This window comes from Bombus vancouverensis, chromosome 1 (assembly GCF_051014615.1).
Source record: "Bombus vancouverensis nearcticus chromosome 1, iyBomVanc1_principal, whole genome shotgun sequence".
In the NCBI taxonomy this organism is placed as follows: Eukaryota; Metazoa; Arthropoda; class Insecta; order Hymenoptera; family Apidae; genus Bombus; species Bombus vancouverensis.
Window position 1 is genome coordinate 10,764,808 of NC_134911.1, and position 17,550 is coordinate 10,782,357.

General features: G+C 33.9%; 2 protein-coding genes and 1 long non-coding RNA gene across 7 annotated transcripts in view; 1 reads left to right on the forward strand and 2 right to left on the reverse strand.

Moving 5' to 3' along the window:
• The window catches only part of Mctp (multiple C2 domain and transmembrane region protein), a 41,094-nt gene extending 39,782 nt beyond the window's left edge, over nt 1-1,312 (reverse strand). Inside the window, exon 1 of one of the 2 annotated variants that reach the window (XM_033328036.2) lies at nt 1,135-1,312. The gene's annotated coding sequence lies outside the window, so the exon portion shown is untranslated. The remainder of the gene's footprint in view (nt 1-1,134) is intronic. The other variant, XM_033328038.2, reaches the window with a different exon arrangement.
• A 3,915-nt stretch (nt 1,313-5,227) lies between these two features.
• Nucleotides 5,228-10,285, forward strand: LOC117153272 (uncharacterized). Of its 3 annotated transcripts, none has more exons than XR_013058446.1 (3): nt 5,228-5,826; nt 5,922-6,075; nt 10,033-10,285. It is a non-coding gene; the product is annotated as an uncharacterized LOC117153272 (long non-coding RNA). The 3 variants fall into 3 exon arrangements; XR_004463573.2 differs by having other exon boundaries at nt 5,228-5,571; nt 5,719-6,075; XR_013058445.1 differs by having other exon boundaries at nt 5,228-6,075.
• LOC117153270 (uncharacterized) lies at nt 8,167-16,773 on the reverse strand. Of its 2 annotated transcripts, none has more exons than XM_033327163.2 (8): nt 16,044-16,773; nt 15,071-15,663; nt 14,659-14,988; nt 14,515-14,583; nt 13,887-14,442; nt 13,540-13,798; nt 13,257-13,442; nt 8,167-13,154 (listed from the first exon to the last, which is right to left on the reverse strand). In XM_033327163.2, exons 1-8 carry the CDS (start codon nt 16,198-16,200, stop codon nt 11,504-11,506), a joined length of 3,801 nt encoding a protein of 1,266 aa, XP_033183054.1. In that variant the 5' UTR covers nt 16,201-16,773; the 3' UTR covers nt 8,167-11,503. The 2 variants fall into 2 exon arrangements, with proteins under 2 accessions (XP_033183054.1, XP_033183053.1); XM_033327162.2 differs by having other exon boundaries at nt 13,540-13,816.
• Nucleotides 16,774-17,550: the final 777 nt, after the last annotated feature.

The window sequence follows — 17,550 nt, forward strand, 5'->3', positions numbered from 1 at the left end:
AAATCTTCGTTCATAACTCGATGATTTGTTAATAATGCGACAAAGAACGAATTAAATAATCACAGATTAAATAATCTTATGCTGCGCAGATAAAATAATCTTATGCTGCATGGTTCTTAATACGCTACCTATCGCGTGGTTATACATATTCCGTAATGCATCCGGTTCCGCAATCTTTTTCCTTATTGACTTAGCTTCCGTAAAGATACATCCCGTTCTTCGTTTTGTCAAATAAACACAGCATTAATAAGATTCTCTGAACAATACTAGGTACCTTAAGTCTTAACCGAATTTCCCCTCGAGTTTCCCAATCGATCGTCAAACTTTTCTGCTAAAATTCACACGAAATCTCGTTACGTCCTCGTCCAATTTTCGATATCGCGATTCTACTACTTTTTTTCTTACTTAATACTTTGTGTAGCGTTATTACACTGCGGATGTTTATACACCTATAGAAAACTTAAATATGCAGTCATATACAAAATGTAGACAATATTTAAAAACGTACAAAATGTAATATTTGAAGAATGAAATTCTTACTTAGGTTCCTAAGTTCCTTTTTCTCTTAATTAACCTTTTCGAGGCTAATGGTACACTATGTCCCAAGATGGCTTTTAGAACGACTGCTGAAAATTTGAATTTTTTAGCATTCCATTATAGGTGGAATTTCATATCTCATTTAAAAGATTACATTTTATTTATGTGTCTCGATTTAAGAGCATTATAGTTCGTACATTATCAGATTCATTGCTAAAAAAAATTCGTTTCAAAAGGGTGAAGTCCCATTTTGTCAGTCGTGTTCATAAAAACATAAATTTCCATAAACATCCGCAGTTATCATATCCATCAATCCGTTTTGATAACAATATTTTTCCTGTTTCCATCTATATGCTCTTGCACTTTGTCTCTAATCTTACTTCGCATTTCTTAACCTCTTTCTCACCATTCACCTTTCTTTCATCAAACCTAACCAGCAGAGCATTCTTAAAAGTGAAAAATTATTTCGTTTCGCAGATGCAGGTGTGTCCTTACTGTCTATGTAGGCATGTGTATGTGTGTGTATTTCTGTCACAAGAACATCACCACCTATCGTTGCGTAGGCGTAGCATGCGATTTAAACGTTGAACACATTACCTTATGATCGCCTTGAGGGGCACCACAATGCGATGGATGTTGCACTTATCGAATGATACAACACGAAAAATGAACTATACGACCGCGTGAAATTTTGCTGAACCGACGAGAAGACGCAAGAAACATACCACCCTTCGTAAACCCGACGCTTTCGTGTCCGAGAGGCCACTGACAAAACTCGCGATTCCCCATTTTGCTCGAATACTCCTACCCCTACTCTTTGCAGTGTCATTGGAAGGGAGAACGGTGTAATAAGGATAGAAGATAAGGAGAAGTAGTAGGAGTAATAGAGAGGGAAAGAGGCTTTATCGACCCAACCGAACAACCACCAGTGCAAAAGATGGAGATACACTGGTAGCGATGGGTCTAACGAAAATATTTATCGTCCTATAGCATGGTACAAGTAGTTATCTACTTAGTTTTCAAGTAGTTATTTACTTAGAGTAGGTATGATACAGATATCGGTTCTATTTTCACTTTCTTAGGAGTTCAACTTTTATTTGTGTATTATTATTAAACATTATAAATGTTCTTTTTCAGGACTTACGGAAAATAAGTTTAAGTTACGCGAAAGTATGGAAATAATGAATGTTTTACTTTATTTTATCACGTATTAAAGCTATTATTATTAGAAAAAGTTATGTTATTTGTATGTAATATTGGAACAAATGTAACATTAAAGTCCTTTCATTTCCCATTTTTAATTTCAAGACACAATATTGTGATTCATTTTGTCATCCTATTAAACTTGAGAAATATTTCTCTAAACTTAAATTAAACAATTTATCATTCCACTTCATCCATTCGTCATTTACAATATCAAATCGCAATATTATAATTCATTATTTTATCATAATGAATATAAAAAATATCTTTTCATGTTATAAATGTAATTTATAGCAAGTAATCTCTATAATAGAGATTGATGGATATGACCAAACCGTTTAAAAATACATATCATCTATCGGCAAGTAGTTAAATACTCACAAAGTGGCCACTTTTTTTTGTAGCCTGTTGACGCCGTACGGAGGTGAGGATCAATGCCATCACTATGCACATGCACGCTTCCGTGGACGAAGTTGACGTACGACAAAACGGCGCCAACGTGGTCTCTGCCAGGCCAATAACGTCTTTGGAAATTTTGACGCTTCCGAGTGGGGTCGCGTGGAATGAACAATTGAAGAACAGACAGGGAAACGAACAATCGTAGATAAGCATTGTGTATGCAACGACTATTCGAATGTTGTCCACTTTATACGAATATTAGGTCAGTTTTTCACCAATCATTTAAATACCTGCAATTCATAGATACATAGAATTTTGTTCTTTATTGAATATTATATTATTTTGTTTCATTTTGAATAAATGTAATTGATAGAAATTTTCAAAAATTGTTCATCAATAATTTCTGCCATATGTAATTTATAATATTTTTGTGCTATATAGTTTATTAACATATGGCAGGAACTGTAGACAATATTTTTATAAATATGCAATACCTCTTAATTCTAGTTTTGTATACTCTATAGTGTTCTGAATTTTGTATTGACTGAAAAAAGGATTAGGTTAATTAATGCATTGATCACGAAATGATTAAACTTAGAACGCTTTATCGACTTGCCTCAATCCAACGAAATACGTTCTTATGAAGTGCATATGATTCTTTGGTGAACTTGAAAGAGGTAGATTGTTGTAGAACTCTCGACTTCGCTGAAGAAAGCAGATTCTATTTCAGTAATGAAAATCTTATAATGCGTGATGCGAAACTGAATTCCGCATCAAGCTTTTATTAATTAAGGAAGGTACATTAAGATGATTAGTAAAATGTACCACACCTGTTCAACGTTTGCACGCAACTCCTGTTCTTTTTTAATATTCCAATTTCTCTAATCTCTAAAAAAAAGCACATCAACAAAGAATGAGATTGAAAAAAGTTAACATTTTTTTCTGTATGAAATATAGAAAATTTATTATCATTTTTGTAAATTTCCGTTTAGAATAAAATAAAAGTATCATGTTCGTTAACCTTTTATTTTTATATGTTCTTCCTTTTTACTTATACATTATTTAAGAAAATTATTTCAGAAAATTATTTTATTTCAAAATCAAATATTTATTAAAGAAATTCTGTTTGATTTTGCATACCATTACAGAGTAGCTCTCCCTTGATGTTTATTGTCCGTTCAAAACTGTCTTACTCTCCTTACTCTGCCATGATCATCCTTTTCAAATATTTAGCCAGAAAGTACGCGGCAAATTGAAACAATATTTCAATTCTTAACATTTTACGTAACGTTTTATCTAAAACATTAATTTCAAAAAGAATTATTATTTATTATAAATTACCACAAATGCTATTTTAAATTGTTATTCTATTGGCCACTAGAAATGCTAATTCGGGAAGTTTCAGGTTAAAAATCACAAATTACAAGTTATTCTGTCTATCAACAGGATATATATAATAAACACTATATATGTACGTGCGTGTGATTATCTCATTTGCTTCATTTGTCTTTTCTCTAAAAGGATATGAGTTATGTATTCACTGTGGCACACCTAGGTTAAAAGGCCATAATTCTGTAAATATATCATGCTGTGAATAAGATAGATATTTCCTTTATTTAAGCTTGATACTCATCGAAAGTAATATATCACAGTCATTTACGAAATTCAAATGTTATTCTTAATAATAAATCAGTTGGTCCTTCAAATATTCGAATCCTGCTTTTGACATTCAAAAAACATTTAAAAATCAGATCTAAAACTTTTAGTAATCAGTTGTAGTACTTTTTTCAAACAAAAGTCAATACATAACGTATAGACTGCGATTTGCAAATTTAAGATTCGAAAAATCTATAGAATATAATATGTAAAGATATATAAGAGATATTTAAAGCACTTATTATGATACTTAATAGATGAAACAAATTTCTATTTAGATACGACTTCTTTAACCATGTTTATAAAAATATCAAATTGCATAAATATCCACAGTCTAATGATATGAATCTGATTTACCGACAATGATAAAACCGTTGTAAGTCAGCGCACTCTGCGACATTCACGATGTAACGTTACATACTAGAAATCTATCTTTTTTATCCTAAGAAAATTTGATTGAATTTACCGTTAACTTGATCATAATTTTCCGTCATAAATGTTTTTCTATCCTTAAGTTTCAAAAATAAAATTGTTATTGAGCAGCAGGTGATATTCGCAACAACGTTTCGGACAACTGTGGTTGGCAACTATGTTTGGCAATCTGCCATATGAACAAGTAGTGTGAATGTAAGCCAATTATGACATAATATCGTCTGATTATCGCAACACACATTGCCAATATATCTTTATGCACTGTACAATGTTGTTATATAGCATAACTTCATTATGGTTCGCTACCATTATCGCTCAATACCATGAATAACCTATATTCCATGTGCCGAGATCCCTGAGAATTTGAATGGTTCGATTACGAAATTTTTCCTAAAGAGGGCGTGACAAAGAAGGGTGTAATATTTTTCACGCAATAATTGAACAAAAGAATACTTCTTTCTCTAATTTTACCATTATATAAACTAGTTATATAACTTTTCAGTGTGTCTATTAAAAAATTTCATAGAAACAACAGAATTACATTTGATACAAAAGTTTGATGACATTAAATGCAAAGGTGCAAGGAAGTATGAAACTTTGAAGAGAAGTTTGTTGCAAGTATACCATGAAGTATAGAATATATATATGTACATACAGTTGATCACAAAAGTAAATTCCTATATATTTTTATTAATATATTGTGTAATTGTATATGTTATTGAAACACAACTACCATGATTATATGTATGTATAAAATTTGAAACAAACCTGAAAATGTGTATAAAAACTACGAGAGATTTAGTGCAAGTATATATTTCACATTTATGTATAGATGAGAGAATTATTAGTCAATTGTCCATTATATTAAGTCTTAAATTCGTTTAGTAAGATTGTTTTTTGCCAGTTATTATACTTAAGATGCCTGTTCATAATGTACATATATTTTTTATCAAATGTATGTTTACAATAAATATCTCGTAATTTATATATACATTTTCAAATTGACTTCCAATTTGTCCAATGTAATCATAGCACTCGTGTCTCGTTATATCACTAATGAAATTTTAAAATGTCTTCTGCAACACATCTACGATACGTATAGCTAACATAGAAGTTATGTATAGTGTATAGTAAGTGTTAAAATACTTTCGTGAGCCACTGTACGTTAGGTAACAGTAGAAAATTTCCAAAATGGAACGTATGCTTCTAGCTTTAGTCGTTTGAGCGCTGAACTGTTTGGTAAGGTATAACTTGCATTTCCTTTGCATTTAATCCCGTCAATTACATAACAGAGATGCGACGACCGGAAGCGCTGTTTAAGAAGCGTCAGCCAAAGAGTCAAAGGTATTTCTATGAAGCCCTTAGGATTGCAGGGTTTTACACATCACAATATTATGATATATCGTTTCCTAATAAAGAAACGTAACATGTATCGTATAACAATCGAACTCGTGCTGCAAAAGAACTTTCGTTTCTCCTTTTTTTTTTCAGTTTCCTTCAATATATTGTACCTTAATATAAAGGCAACAACGATAAAATGATTGTGCAATACAAATATATATATATGTATATATCTCATCGAACTTCGATATTCTTTAAGTATCTATATACTTGTCTTAAATATAATACTGTATTATGTACATACATACAAATATAATATATAATACATACATTATATTTATATCGCTTTACAGCTTTGCTTTTCTTGTTCGTCTCTTTTAAAGAATGCAACGAAGAAAATATTCCCGCTGGAGTTTGGAACTGAAAGTTCTTACGAGATCACAGGAAATCACGATTTTACAAACGGCGATCACGATAAACAATAGACCCCATTTTTATTTGGACAAGGTACAAAAAATATTGTCAGCATACACGGTATGCAGAATGCGGTTTTACGTTAGAATATAAAACTCATTCACGATCTATTATTAAATAATTAAACAATAGCCTACTTTGCGAGATTATCGTCCGGGATAATCGGTCTGATTTATTAATAGAACCTCAGATCGATTGCCACTACGTTTAACGTATCAGAAGTTTCGAAATACTATGTGGAAAAACTACAAAGAGCCGGTTTTTTTGCTCGTTTCTTCGCGGTTTATCCGCCTGTCGGTGATTCTTTCAGTTTCTTTTTTATATTTAAACAGTACGATGAACTTATATACAAAATACTAAGAAGTAAAAAGAATTATGTAATCAATATCGAGCATTTTCAGGTCAGAAGATAACATTCAATAAATAAGTTAATCATCAACAAAAAAGAAGATATATATATATATCGACAGGCGAAAGAGCAATTTTAAAGAGAAAGTGAAACTGAATGATCGAGACACCAGTAATAAACTTCCGCTTAATGAAGCGAAATTCGTTACTTCGAGTGAAGGCACTTTTACCCACAGACTGATTTGCACTTTCCACTGCACGCACACGCAAGATCAATCTACGTTCTGCTCTATATACATATACATTGCTCAAACATCACTGTCACACGTTTATAACGTTGCGTCTGTTTCTCGATATCGCGGTAAAATCGCTCAAATGAAACTTGACCGATACAACAATTTGTCAGAACGTAATAACAAACGAGTCGACTTCTAAACTACCATTACAGCTTTCTAGCTTGTATCCGCTTGTACGTCTCTAAAGTCTATCCAATTTCCTATTAACATGCAATTTATTCGGTTTAAGAAAATAAGAACAAAAGTCGTTAGAATTGCGAGCCATAAAATCAACGTGAAAAATCAGGAGATAAAGGAATTATGTATGTTTAAATAAAGAATTATACTTCTATGTATATCGTTAGATGTAAAAAAGAAACGAAAGAGGAAGTCGAGGTGTATAAATCGTCTATTATCGTTCGAGTTTCATTCAAGGGTTGTTTTATCTAGAAACAAATTGCACTTTTTCAAAATGAGCGATCATCGGGGATATATTTGCACATTTGCTTCGCAAAAATATTCCCAACAGATCGTGTGTTACATCGCTACATAAATCACTTTCGCGCTTTTCTCTTTACCAAAAACATCATACATACACATATATACATGTACATTTGCGCGTATTAATCATTTTAAGTAAAACAACATGAAAGTTCACGCTAGGAATTGGTAGAATACTTAAATCACGCACACATGGTGTATCGCGTGCATCGCTAGCCAAAATCGATACCACAACATGTAGCCTCGCGAACAAAGAATTCAGCTTAGGATATATCTTCAACTTTGTGAATTCCTTTGTAAGAAAATAACGTAGCAACGATGACACGCGAAACACATTGCTCGAGCTGCCAAGATTACCTTTCAAACTTACTGTCTATATATATATATATATATATATATATATATATATATATATATATATATATACATTTATCTATACGCATTATTCTAATTTATAACAAGCCTATCCAGTGGACACATTCGTCGATACATAAGATTTCGAGTAAATCCTATTTTATAAGATCCTTTGTAAAATTTCGAGTAGATTCCACTCTTTGCAATCCAATCCGTACAAACGACCGATATTTCGATTTTTTCTTTTCTTTTTTAAGACTTTACTGACGAAACGAATGATTATTTTAATTATCTTTAAAGGAGGAATATTTAAAAAATTATAGAAATGCTTTACAGAATTATATGTCAGTTTTAACGGTCAGATTTGATTGATTTTGGAATCGATTGTATAGATGGAGACCGCAAAGGGCGAGTTTCGTGGCGAAACGCAATTCGCCAGGCTCAAAATTTCAAGCAGAGATACATTTGCACGCGATCTATATTTTTTTATTAATTTTCACTCGGTAACTCGGTTACAGACGTTGAAAAAAATTGAAAGAGAAAGCAAGCGGTAAGAGTGGTGAAATAGTAGAGGACCGTTAATGGGCATATCTCTTCCTCCTTGCCTTTGCTTCGTGCGCGGAGGAAAAGGTAATGATATAACGCTAAAAACTGTACAATATGTATTTTATACATTCTGTTCAGGCCATTGTACGTGCTCGTGTTACAAGTATTATGTATTCGTATCTATCACGCGCTGGTATATACAAATCGATACACATCCCGCCACATTCTTTGAAATTCACCGGCGTTCGCCCTTTAAAACACTTGTAAAAGGAAACAATAGAACCAGTAACGTAACGATCGAACTGAGATATTGGAGATTTTCCATGATGTGAGAAATTAAATCTATTCCTTATAATAAATTTATACATCTAGTCAATTTGTGTGTCTGTATCAATTTTGTAAGTAAATGTATTCAATGGAATTTAAGTTTTTACTAATAGATCATAATCATACACATGTATTATTTAAGGAAGGAATACATTTACCAAGAATAATGGACATTTTCATACTTAATTAATAATTTTGTTAAAACGTTAGATAAATCCACGCATTGACTAATAAGTGTATATATTTACCAAACAGGACATTTTCATCGTAACATATCAATGAACTTGCTTCTAATATATCATTTACAACATCATAATCGACGAAATAGTTGTTGAAAGCGTTTTAAAGTATATTGGAGATCATTTAAAAGTTTAAAAATTTCGATATGTTAGAATAAGTAAAAATGTTCGAACAGAAAAAGAGTAAGTTATGTCTTAGATGTTAGGCCACATGAATTGTAAAACACAGGTAACTTAAGGAGGAACCAAAAATCGATTTTCTGTGATAGTAGGCGAATCGAGGTAGATCCATAGAAATTTCAGATAGTCAAATAACATGAGTCGTAATAAAAAAAGATACATTTTTGTAATCTATAAATAATAATTCATATACCTTCGTCCATGAGTTTTTAAAATAAAAAGTGAAAAATAGAAGGAAAAGAAAATTGCTTCTAGAGACATGAAATAAAATGATCTATAAGTCTGTAAGTACCTTGGATCTGTTAAAAGAAAAGGATAAAACAAAAACGTTTGATATATGTGAATTGATTAAAATAAGGATAATAGAAAATAAAAGAAAAAATTGATCAAACGGAGAAGAGAGTGAAAGAACTATGGATCTACATAAAATCACAATGTCGCGTTCGAACTTACGAATCTTTAAAGGAAAGCAATGGAAAGTCGCGCTTTAGTTCCTCTACTATCTTCCATTATAATTAGAGAAAATAAAACATTTCTCTTTCTTCTTTATCACGGAATGCTTTAAACAAATAGGTACGAAAAAAATACAATGTACGTTAAACAGGAGTACGGTTTTGTCGAGTGCTGGCAAGGTCCTCGGTAAATTGCAATGTTTTATTAAACAGTCAATTAGTTTTCCAAGGATTTATCTTGCTACACTTAATTCCTGTGCATTTCGCTATCGATATCTACATGTATTTTGCGTTTTTATTCAAGACAATGATTCGTTTGCTTGCTACCCGAGTTTCAAAATATCATTTTTTCACAAAAATTCTGTTCTGCGATGAGTAGCAAATTATTCAAAATTCTTTCATTCATTAAACGTTGTAACTAAATTTGTTCCGCTCGCTAAATATTGTAACAAATACCTTATTTTGGATATTTTATATATTTTTACACATTTCATACACTTTTGCATCCATAAACATATAAACACGAAAACGTCCACGATCGAGCGATGAGATTCGTAAAACGAATAATCAAGATACATAAAAAGAAACTTTAAGTTAGCTAATAAAGAAACTACTGATGTTTTTACAAAATCACAATATATGTATGTAAATACGTATATGTATGCACGTATATATATACATATTTATATATACACACACATGGTTCTACAATTCTTTATAAAAAAAAAAAAACTCCATCGACATATCTATCTTCTTTTTTTGTCACAGATGAGAAACGCTCGAGAACATTGAACGCAGTGGATGAAAAAAGAAGAAACGGAATGAAAAGAAAACGGGTTGGTCAGGCAAACGAACCATCGTCAACGGAACTCGTTCGTCACATTTCTTTTTTCTTTTCTCTTTTTTTCGTGCAATGGTGTTTGTTCCTTCGCAATAGGAAAAACAAGAACAAAATAAAAATGATTGCAAGATATTGGATTGTAATATATTCAATAACGACCTGTTCTTATATCTATTGCATATCGCGCTTTCGTCTTGACAATATAACATTCGTTTCCGTTTTTTTTCTTTCATTCAGATTCGAGCTCTCCTCGCAAAAAAAAAACGAAATGAACACATGTTATTATGTATTATGTATATTACTCGTGAAAAAGTGGGGGAAATGTACGAAGTGGACCAGAACATAAACATTGCATTTTTATTAATACACTTTGAAGATTCATTTGACATGCCTGTTTATAAACGAGCCTCGATGAAACGATTAGAAATGTGGACAGGCGGAGAAAAACAGGCAATTAGCGTTTTATTTCTGGTTAATAGGCAAGTGAATAAAGAGAAGCGATCCGTGAAACGAATTCTAAAGGCCTAGAGCTGCTCTCCTTTTCTTCCTTTTTTGCTTTTCTCGTTTCGACACGTAACATTCACCTTTACAGGCTAAAAGGATCAACGCTAAAGCAAAATCATTTTCACAGGTCAACCCACCTGACATATAAATATTCTTTCTTTTTTCACCTTGCTTGTACTTGTAATAACACATATGTACGTAAAACAGAAGTTTCTTTTGTCTTACATGAAATCCTAAGAGGTAAAATATCGACCATTACCGAAGCGAGAACCGTCGACGATACGCAAGCACATTATTGTATAATGTCCCTTGTTCCATCAATATTTGTATCGGCACTGATTGGAAGTGCTAACGACAAGGTTGTATGAAAATAACATTGATGGTCCCGCTTCGATAATACATCTAGTACTTTGTAATAAACGCGTGTACAAGTATCTGAGAATCGAATCAAGTTTCTTCAATGAGCATGAAGAGACGGAGCAAGAAAAAGAGATAGAGAGAGAATGCGTTTATATGTACGTGTACATCCTTTATATCTATATTATCTATGTAGTTTTATTTATATATGTATATAGGCGAATTAATCGCACAAAGAAGTGTGAATCTCCGACAAGGAAAATCACCTCATCTAGGATCACACCAACTCTTAACCCCATTCCCCCGTCTATATGTCCAGAGATGCACACAACGGTCTCCCTATGTGACGATTCCACAGTGGGTTTCTTTTTTTCACGCAGTAATTAATACGTATGTACAGAATACAAAAAAAACGATCGTTCTTTCTTATTTTTCAAAAACAGTGTATGTTCCTCCCTTGGTAAAAACTGCAGCAAAAGTTTCTTTCCTTCTTGTTTTCTCTTTTATCCTTCTTAATAGAGAGAATTCATGCACTTTCTACCAATTGTTACCACGTCCCCGACCTCTGAAGCCGTTACCCCTAAATTGTCCACCGCGTTTCAGTCCCCTCGGCATGAAGTTACCGATCACAGGTCCACGAGGTCCCCTGTCCATCCAAGGAGCTCTTGGACCACCCCTGAAACCCCTACCACGAGGTGGACCACCCCTCCAAGGAGGAAATGGAACCGGACCACCGAGACGCGGTCGAAAGTTCGGCCCAACGGGACCGTCGAAGTCGTACATTCCTTGATGTGATTCCGCCGAGACTTGTGGTATCGGCCCGTTCAAACCGGCGTCAGACTCTGTCGGTGTCTGCGGTCCGTTCGACACGATCCTCTGTTTACTACAGCTAACATCGTTCTCGTCAAAGCTACCATTCGTCGACGGTCTCTTCAATTCGTTGCTTGGCGTTGAATTTCCAAGATCGTCTACTTGATCTGGTATGTGTTGCTGTTGCGACTGCTCGGGCAGATTCATTTCTTGACCCGTATTTTCAATAGATTCGTTACTGTCACAGGTCTTCTCTGAGATTATAGCTTCTGGTTCGATGTGTTCTTCATATTCTGAGACAGGAACATATTGATTGTGCTGCGAGTCTTTAGGCTCCGTTATCACGGGTACAACAGTCACTTGGTTCATTGCTTGTTGTTCGTCCGTCTCCATAATTGGAGGTTCAGACTCGTGTTCGTGAAGATTCGAACCACTTGAGTATACAGATTGCTGGTCGAGGCTCCGTGAGTTTGGTGTGCCGTGTGGTAATCTACGATCTTGACAGTTTTCTTCTTGTTCGGTGTCTGGAAGATGCTCCTCATTCGTTGGCGCTTTGTTTTCGTTGGACAGTCCTATGGGCATACCATCTTCGTCGAGAATGACAACAGTGTCTGGTGCTGGTACCAGTAAAGGGCGACTGTTTGGTAGGATTTCTGGGGACGACCGCTGATGTTGCTCTTGCGATCGGGATTTGCGACTGTTTTGAAGGTTCCTTTGTTTGTGATCATCCGAGTATCTGTCTCGTCGGTTCCTTGGAAAACCACGACCACCTCGACCTCCTCGGTCGTTCCGATGAAAACCGATATCTCTATGCTGATGCTCCGTTGATTGAGAGTACCTGCCACGCATTTGTGGCTCACCAAGGAACTCCTGATTAGGTCGTAATGCGTGATTTTCACGATACTCAAACTCTTGCTTTGAAAATTCTGACTGAGTTTGGTGCATTTGATGGAATTCTTGTGGAAAATCCTGCTGGTTTTGGATGAAATTTGGCGGTGGCCTGTTTTGATGAAAATTTGATTGAGCTGGATGAAATTCTGCGGGATTGTGTCGAAAGTCTGTTTGATCTTGATGAAATGATGGTTGGCCTGGATGAAACTGCGGTGGCGGAGGTGGGGGCGGAAGTGGCCCTGAATGCATCATGTGCACGTCTTGCATTATTTGTCCGTGAGATCCTGGCATTTGACCCGCGGGAAGCGGAATCATTCGCATGTCCATGTCCATGTGCTGTGAAGTCGCTGATTGATTACCGACTCTCATATCCCTGTCTTGTGATCGAACGTCAACTAAAACCCTTCCCTTTGGCTTACTGTCAGTCTCGTCGTCCGACATTTCCATGTCGACGCTTTCCACAATATCGCCTGGTTGCATGTGTTGCCTGATTCCGTATTACAAAGCATTAAAGTTGTTACGGTGAAAATTAAAACTGCTATGGCAATCCTACAAAATTCTAGTAATTGAGCGAGTTTCAGTATCTTACCGGTAATCTTGATCGCCTGTGGACCACAAGTTGTTACTGTTAGCTAACGCATTCATAGAATTGTCGTTGACATTATGATTCGCCGGACTTCCTGTTAAACTAATCAAGTTTCGGTGATCAACATCCGCTGCTTTCATCAAACGATATGGTAATTGATTCTCTACCGTTATCGGGATAGGTATTACTCTGAAAAATAATAAATTAAATATGTTTTTGCTCAAAATTCCCTGATGAGTACACATATATGAAGTGATTCTTTTTGAATTGTTATTAAATTCTTCACCTATGATCTACATCTCCAGCAGTACTTAAAAGAGATTCTTGTGGTTGAGAGTCATCGTATTCAACTGGATCTGTAAATCCAGCTTTCTCATACATGGGTGGTGACTCTGGTGTTTCAGATAAGATTTCATTTTTCCCTCTAACAACATTAGTCCACGTAGTTTCGTTACTAGGATCCCATCTATCCATATCACCATCTATCCAAGTTTTTGCTTTTTCATCGCATTCACCAGGCCAAGTTGGATTCATGCTATTTTTTCCTGGAAATATTACGGAACCTGCTATGTTATAAACTTATAGAGCTGATATCAAAATTTTTATATGTTATATTGCAAAATAAATTCATACCCTTTTCCTCCCATTTGGCTGGTTCCTTCATAGTTTCACTCGTAGGTGTCCATGTTGGAAACTTAGGTGGTAACTTATTATAACAGTTTTCATCATCGAGAAAAATTGGTGGAGGTAATGGTGGAGGTGGTAAAGGATTAACAGTATTATTATTAGTTGGGCCATCAAAAGGTACAGTAATATTACTCTGGCTGTTTTGACTGGAATACGGTGAAGGAGTATGCGACTCGCCGGATAAGTTTCGAACAGGTAATGGAGTACTGTGGGTTATAGGACAATTATTCACACCAATAGGTGTGTTTTGATTTCCCATAATTCTTGAGATCACAGGGGTTACTGAATGCTGCCCTAGTATAGGTGAGTGTCTATAATTTGAACGCTGTGGAGATTCTACTCGTGATTCTGGAATATCTAAACCAAGACCAGGAATACCACCAGGATCTTGAGATCCATCAGAGGAAGGAAGAACAGTCTTTAAAAAGCTAGAGATATTAAAATCTGCACTATTACTTTCATTTTTGGAGGGCCTCATGTTGATTACTTCTATTGGTTTAGCCTAGTAAAATATGCATAATATCTTTATTATGTTTTATCAGATAATAAATGTTTATTTTGATTAAATATATACCTCCAATGATTCGTTATATTGCTGTGACATTCCAGTAGGAGTTAACGATCTTTCATTAAATATGTTTCGCTTTAATGTAAAAAACGAATGATTTACAATAATATTCATTGAAATTAATATGGTCTTCTAACTTTAGTGTCTTACCATATTACCAAAATCCACATTTCCTCCCATAAAAGATGAAAAATTATTAGTAAAATCACCGGAATCATTGCCTTGGCCCATTTCTGGAGCTGGTACAGGTACTGGATCATATTCATGAGAATATGAACCATACATAGATGGTGGTGCTACATCTATAACTCCTAACTGATTTTGAGATTGATTTTCTTCTCCTGGAAGTTCTATATCACTATCAGGACTTGGAGATGGAGCATTTATGTCTGGTGATGGAATTGGTGAAACTAATGTTGGTAAAAGCTCATCCAATTTTTTCTTCAAATTTTTTACACGACTACCAAAATTTCTGTATGCCTATTGATAAAGAATTTTAAGAATGTTAAGAAACATTAATGAGTATTATGGATAGTACACTGATTTTTTTTAATGTACTTACATTAGTAACTATTTTCACTTCACCTCTTTGAGTTTCATAAAATTGATCAGCCTGTTCTAACAGCTCAAGTACTTGAGTTCTTTCTCTAATTTCTGCCTCCAATGCACGTACATAATTTTCAACATTTCTAACTGCCAAATCCACTTCCTTTTCTGCATCTTCAACCCTTCTCCTATCTTTCAAAGAAGCACATAATTCTTCTGCATTCTCTATATCTATATTGCTGTCACGTAAATCTCTTAATCGAGCATCAGTTGCTTGTTCCAGTGTAGCACATGATCTCATAGTAGAAATGAGTAAAGCAGCTTGAAATTCTTCTGGAGGTACTGTTGGCTGGGGTTCTAATTTCTTTTTTGGAGCTGCTGAAATTAATCCGGATAGGTCTGCCAGGAATTCTTCATCATACACTTGTCTCTGATCCCAAATTTTAAAAATCCTTAATATACGATGTTTCACTTTCTCATCTCTAACCATGGTCGTTGCTCGTTGCAGAGTTGTGCCCCAGGATTCCACAAATTCAAAATTTTTTCTCTTGGAGTATTGTATAACATCATTTGCCAGATAAAAAAGTGTAAGGCGGTGCTCAACTTTTACTGTCATTTAAGAAAATGTCACTGTTATCTTACAAGTTACAAATCAATAAAAAAAATTGATATAACTCAAGAACTACCTCAAAATGTATTAAACTAAATAATTACAAATAAAAATTTATATAACAGCATGTATATTTCTAATGACAATAATGGAATCAAATATTAGAATAACATAATACATAAATTTTTAATATTTTACTATAAAAAATTAAATATCTCATCAATTACAGTTTACATTCTTAATAAAACCCTTTAAGATCACTCTATTTCCCAATACCAATAACACAAATAATCTAAATCTTAAAACATAAACAAAGAAAAATAAAACTTAGAACTAAATACAGCAATGATTTCATATTGAACAAAAAATATAAACTTACCCTTCTTAAGAACTTGCAACCAGGTAGCGACAATCTTCTTATGGTGCTGTCTCCTCTCCAAACACCAAGCAGAAAGACCTTGTATTGACTCCTGCGAATCTTTCAATGTGTGAAGCCTTCGTTCGAAGAGCTCCACATCAAAATCACTTGACGCCATTATAGATTGGAATAACACATTTAACGTGATGTTTACAAGGTTAATTCAACGTCACGTTTTAACGTGAACCACCGAGAGGAACACGTGGAACTTTGTTCTGCTATCATAGGTATGTCTATATACCTAGACAATCAACCTAACCAAGTAAGTATCGCTACTATGTCGATCGTCGGGTTATTAAACCTCGTGAACGTTCATTCGGATCAAACCATCTTATCCTTTTTATCCCGATAACGTTTTCCAATTCGTCGAACTCTGTTTCGCACAGAAAACAACCGAAATTTCTGAAAATCACTTCGCTTCGGAGTTCGTCTAATATGCACGCTAAAGACACCGCTTTCACGTCGCTTACGAACCTCAATGAAACTTCTTCGATCCCACCAGTAAATCCGTAGCAACGATAATTTCATCCACTCGGTATTATTGTACACGTAATATGTCAACTTTCGCTGGGTATCTGAAAACTATCGTATTTCTATGTGACCGATCTTGAAAACAAGAGTCCGCCATCTTTTTAGAACCAAAACACGAGCGCGCAATGGCCGGCGCGATTTTCCAGTATACAGGGTAACACTGAAATAAGTAAGCTTTAGTAACATCGTTTATCCTTCCTGAGAATGAAAAAAAGTCATGTAAACATAGATCCAAGGACTGTCTTTTCTGAGATATAAACATGTTTTGATTATATCTAATGTTTCTTGAATAGTTTTCACGTGTAGAATTATGAATCAATTGTGGATTTTTATTCTTCATATTGTTATTTTTTATTCTATATTTTTATCAATACAATTAATGTAGAACTTATAAATTGCAATGACTCGTTTTACCTATTAACAAAATATAGGAAATTATTATAGATCCACTCTACTTTAGACATTTCATATATTTTTGCATATTATGTGTATAAAATATATAATGTGATTCCAGTATAAAAATAAATTAAAAATGCAGGATGTTTTAGACAAATTTGTTTTCGAGAATATTAGTTTTGAATAATTAGTTAATAATGCATTTATAAGTAACTTGGCTAGTTTGCTCAATTTATACATATAGTCATCACTGTGTACTTCTATGTTTATAAACAATCTAAATTAGGATTTGTATAACTTAATTTGTAAGTATAATTTAAAATAATGCATTAAGGTCTTAATATTGACATTAATAATTTATAAAATGTTAAAAATGTTGTCCTCGATGTCCATGACAATTGTTTTATTTATTATTCTTAAATCGTGAAAACAATTAAATTCTTGATATCGTAAATACGGTTTTAGATTTTCGTTAACTAAAATAATACATTAATTATTGAAACTCTTACAATTATTTATAATTATATCAAATCATAATTGA

Excerpts from the sequence above, each read along its gene's own strand:
- LOC117153270 (XM_033327162.2), bottom strand. The coding sequence starts at position 16,200 with ATGGCGTCAAGTGATTTTGATGTGGAGCTCTTCGAACGAAGGCTTCAC. Across the intron at positions 14,443-14,514 it reads AATATAACGAATCATTGGAG|GCTAAACCAATAGAAGTAAT; the intron begins GTATATATTTAA and ends ATATTTTACTAG. Across the intron at positions 13,817-13,886 it reads AGCCAAATGGGAGGAAAAGG|GTTCCGTAATATTTCCAGGA; the intron begins GTATGAATTTAT and ends ATAACATAGCAG.